At 58.0% G+C, this 3,920-nt stretch overlaps 2 protein-coding genes across 2 annotated transcripts in view; one reads left to right on the forward strand and one right to left on the reverse strand.

Annotated features, from left to right (window-relative positions):
- SYCN (syncollin) overlaps nt 1-729 on the forward strand; it is a 1,915-nt gene extending 1,186 nt beyond the window's left edge. The window contains exon 2 of the mRNA XM_004710486.1: nt 720-729. Coding sequence (XP_004710543.1) covers nt 720-729 — 10 coding nt within the window. The remainder of the gene's footprint in view (nt 1-719) is intronic.
- A 2,422-nt stretch (nt 730-3,151) lies between these two features.
- Nucleotides 3,152-3,920, reverse strand: part of NCCRP1 (NCCRP1, F-box associated domain containing) — a 5,396-nt gene continuing 4,627 nt past the window's right edge. Inside the window, exons 7-8 of the mRNA XM_004710485.1 lie at nt 3,392-3,530; nt 3,152-3,292 (exon numbers count right to left, since the gene is read on the reverse strand). Coding sequence (XP_004710542.1) covers nt 3,152-3,292; nt 3,392-3,530 — 280 coding nt within the window. The remainder of the gene's footprint in view (nt 3,293-3,391; nt 3,531-3,920) is intronic.

Genomic DNA, 3,920 nt, shown 5'->3' on the forward strand with positions numbered 1-3,920 from the left:
CCCGCCCCCCACCCACAACAGCTCTTTCCTGAGAAGGCAGACTAACTCTGGAACACCCTCCAACACTCCCCCACCTCCCCTGAAAGTCAGGCTTGGGGCTAGGATCACACCCAACCCCTTTCCACCCCTCACCCCTCCCATACACACCTTAGAGACCCCAGAGCCCAAAGCCAGTGCATACAAGCCCATGTCCTTCAAACTCAATTCACCACCACTGGGGTGGTTTAATTTCGTAGCCACCCTATAGGACAGAGTAGTTTCTGAGACTGTAACACTTTATGGGGATAGACAGCTTCGTCTTTCTCTAGAGTGGTGGCTGATGGGTTTGAACTGCTGACCTTAGGGCTAGCGGCCCAATGAGTAACCACTAAACCAACAGGGCTCCTTGGACCTTTGTAAACACAGCTGTGGGCTCCTCAACCTCAAAGACTGACTGGCCCAGGCCTCGAGTGCCCAGGCCCAGTTCTAGGCTTGTCCTAACCCCAACCTTAGCCCCTGAAACCAGTCTCACAGCTACGCTCAGTCTGGGACCCCTGAGCCCACCCTGCACTCACCTTTTCAAGCTCACGGGCACTGGGACCTCCCCCATCAACCTCAAACCCTCAGACCACAACTCCTATCTTGCAGCCTTGGACCGGCCTCTGGGGCCTCCCCACCCCCAGCCTTCTAGAATCCCTGGGCACCTGGCATCCCGTTGACTGTTTTTTCTTCTGTTGCAGGTGCTACTGATGTCTTGGAGGTTCCTCACCCCCAAACCCCACTCCACACCAGGGCCCTCACCTGACCTTGACCCTGAGGTCTCCTGATGGGGCTGAGACATGAGAGGAAGCTGTCTGCCTGCCCTCACCGTCCTATCCACTCCTTCTCTGCAATACAGCCCTTCTGAAGTTGGCCTCATCTGCCATCTGCTTATGCTTGTACTTGGGGCAGGGGTAGGGTTGGGGGCGAGGGGAGCGGAGGGGAGGACGGGCATGGGGACAGTGGCAGACAGGAAAGTCAGACCTGGGCAGCCCATGCCTGGGACAGTGCTGTGGTGGGGACGGGAACACAGATTCTAGCATGGATGTACGTCTGGACAGACACACACGCCCAGAAGGACAGGTCTATAGCGAGTTCAGCTGGCAGATCAGGGCACACTGTTGACTGAGGGTTAAATATTAAAATGCCACTGCCCAGCACCCACCCCTCGCCCTACACACACACACACACACACACACACACACACACACACACACGCCAGCCCTGACCCCAAGGGGCTGATAGAACTTTGTGTTTTAGATAGTTATTATTCTGCAATTAAAAGGTTACTACTTGGCACAGCAGGGATCCTTAGGGATGGGGGCCCCAGACTAGCAGCAGGGTCTGTGGAGAGATCTGGCGGGAACCCTGGCCTCACCCACCCCGTTAATTCTGACTCATGGGGAAGCCCAGTGTTACAGGGTACAGCTCTGCCCTATGTGGGTCTGCAGAGCAGTGACCTTTTCAGAAGCACTTCGGCAGCCAAGGCCCCACACAGGGCCACCTTCCTACCCAGGCCTCCACACAGCCACAATGGCCACAAACAACCCACTGCCATCCAGTTCAGTCTGTCCTATAGGCCAGAGTAGAACTGCTCCCGGGGGCTGCTGAGACTGTAACTCTTTACAGAAGCAGACAACCTCATCTCTCTGCAGAGGAGCGGCTGCTAGTTTTGAACTTCCAGCCTTGAGGTGAGCAGCCCAACTTGTAAGCACTTTGCCACCAGGGCTCCTTCCCAGGCCTTGGAGGTTGTTAAAAAACGTTTCTTCCCTCTCCTCCCCAACACATGATGACACCTGAATTCAAATGTGTATAACTCTGTTCTGGCTGCAAATTGTCCCCACAGCATCCCCACCGCCACATCTGGCATGAGGGCCCTTGATGGATCTGGGGGAGCTGAAGGAGGGAAATGGAGGGTCCTGGAGTGCAGAGAGAGGTGCGGGGACAGTTCTCCGGGGACGACAACTTGGGATGGGAGAGAAGAAAACATACTGAGAGTTAAGAGCTCTGGAATGTTAAGCTGCTAAAAGCCCAAAGGAATAGAGACCCACTGCCATGAGTCCATTCTAACTCACAGCTACTCTATGAGACAGGCAGCCTCCCTCAGTGTCGACTTGAACCGCCAATCTTCAGTTAGCAGCCCAAGTTAAACCCACTGCGCAGTCGGGGCTGCTGTGAAGATGCTCAGAAGCCACGGTGAACTGAGCCGGTGTGAAAAGGTCGAGGGAGGTGGGAAAGAGACCGAGGTGCTCAAGGGCTTGGGATGCACTCAAGACTCCAGGGACGCGGACCAGGGACCGGACCGGCACAGAGCGGGAAGTGCTGGGAAGCTCAGTGAAGATTTTATTGAGCACCTATCCCCCTCACGCTCTGAATCAGGACTCGTGCCCCCCCACCCCCACCCCTTCATCAGAGAATGTTGTAGACAAGCCAAAGAGCTGGACATTCAAGGATGTGCACCGGTGTCCGATGGAGGGCCAGGCAGACACTAAGGGGGTTGGGAGGTCTATTAAGGGAATGATGAAGGGTCATAAAGGTGTCACGGGAGCAGGTGGTGCCAAGAGCCAGGGAGGGGCTAAGGGATCTAGAGGTGCTAAGGTAACGGGGTGGGGATTTGGCAGGAATCTAAAAGTTCAGGGTCAGAATGATGCTAAGGAGTTAGGGAGGGGCTAACGGTTAAGGCGGGGCTAAGGGGTCAGGGAGGGGCTTAGGGGTAGAGTGCAGCTAAGGGAACAGGGAGGGGCTAAGGGCCAGGGAGGTACTAAGGGGTCAGAGAGATGCTGGGGGTTGGGCTGGACTACAGGTCAGGACTGGGCAATGGGCCTGGGAGGGGCTAAAGGTTGGGTGGGGCTATAAGCCAGGGAGGGGTTGTGGGGCGGGGTTATGAGGTGGGGCGGGGCTAAGAGGTTAAAGAGATGCTAAGGTGTCAGAGAGGAGCTATGGGCCAGGGAGGGACTAGGAGCCAGGGCGGGGCTAATGAGGACAGGGCAGGGCTATAGATTGGGGCGGAGCTAACGAGTAGGCCGCAGGGCTATGGGGTCAGAAAGCTGCTAAGGCATCAGGGAGGGGTCAGGGTCAGGGGTTCAGGGGAGGTGGTTCGGTGTGAGGGGTCTGAATAGGCCCTGGTCCAGTGTCACTCCCTCAGCTGCACGGACACGGATGAGTCGGTCACCCTGGTCCTTCGCAGCCCGCCAGCCTCCATCCGGTTCTTGGTCTTGTGCATGAAGTGGATGAAGCGCACGCCGGAACCGTAACGGCGGAATACGTGGGACACCTGGTGAACCCCGAGATCAGGAAGAATTCCTTAGGGGGACCCCTGCATCCCCCCTCTCCTCCCCGGCAGGGACGGGGGCGGGGGCAGGCAGTGTCTGACCTGGACCCAGCATCCGGGACAGCCTCTCCGGGAGACTCGGGGGGCCGCGTGGTGTTGGGCGATGACGCTGCGGCGGTCAGCAGCCAGCAGCCAGACGTGCAGCTCATAGACACAGGTGTCCAGGCGACTGTCCTCGAACCTGGGGGCGGGGCCAGGCCTTCAGCTGCCACACTGCAGCCCCGCAGCGCCCCAGCCCCAAACCCTGGCCCCATTGGCCATTCCCGACCCATAGCCCTGGGCTGGCCACACCCTGATGGTGGAGGCAACCCCACAACCAGCCCATATAGGCCCGGGGTGGGGGTGGGTGGTGGAAGGGCCAGGCCCAGGATGTGGGGGGCGATGAGGGATGCACAGACAGGACTTGCATCCGGACTGGACGGCCTCTGGTGTCTGGAGGAGGCTTGCCTCTCTGACTCAAAGGATAAGGAGGGACTCACTTCAAGAAGAGAGGAGGGACAAGACAGAGGCACCGCCTTAGCAACATATCAGCTGCCTGCATCTTGCAGGAACTGAGAGAATCCTCTGGGAG

This window comes from Echinops telfairi, unplaced genomic scaffold, assembly GCF_000313985.2.
Source record: "Echinops telfairi isolate 266 unplaced genomic scaffold, ASM31398v2 ScPeMD7_655;HRSCAF=1070, whole genome shotgun sequence".
In the NCBI taxonomy this organism is placed as follows: Eukaryota; Metazoa; Chordata; class Mammalia; order Afrosoricida; family Tenrecidae; genus Echinops; species Echinops telfairi.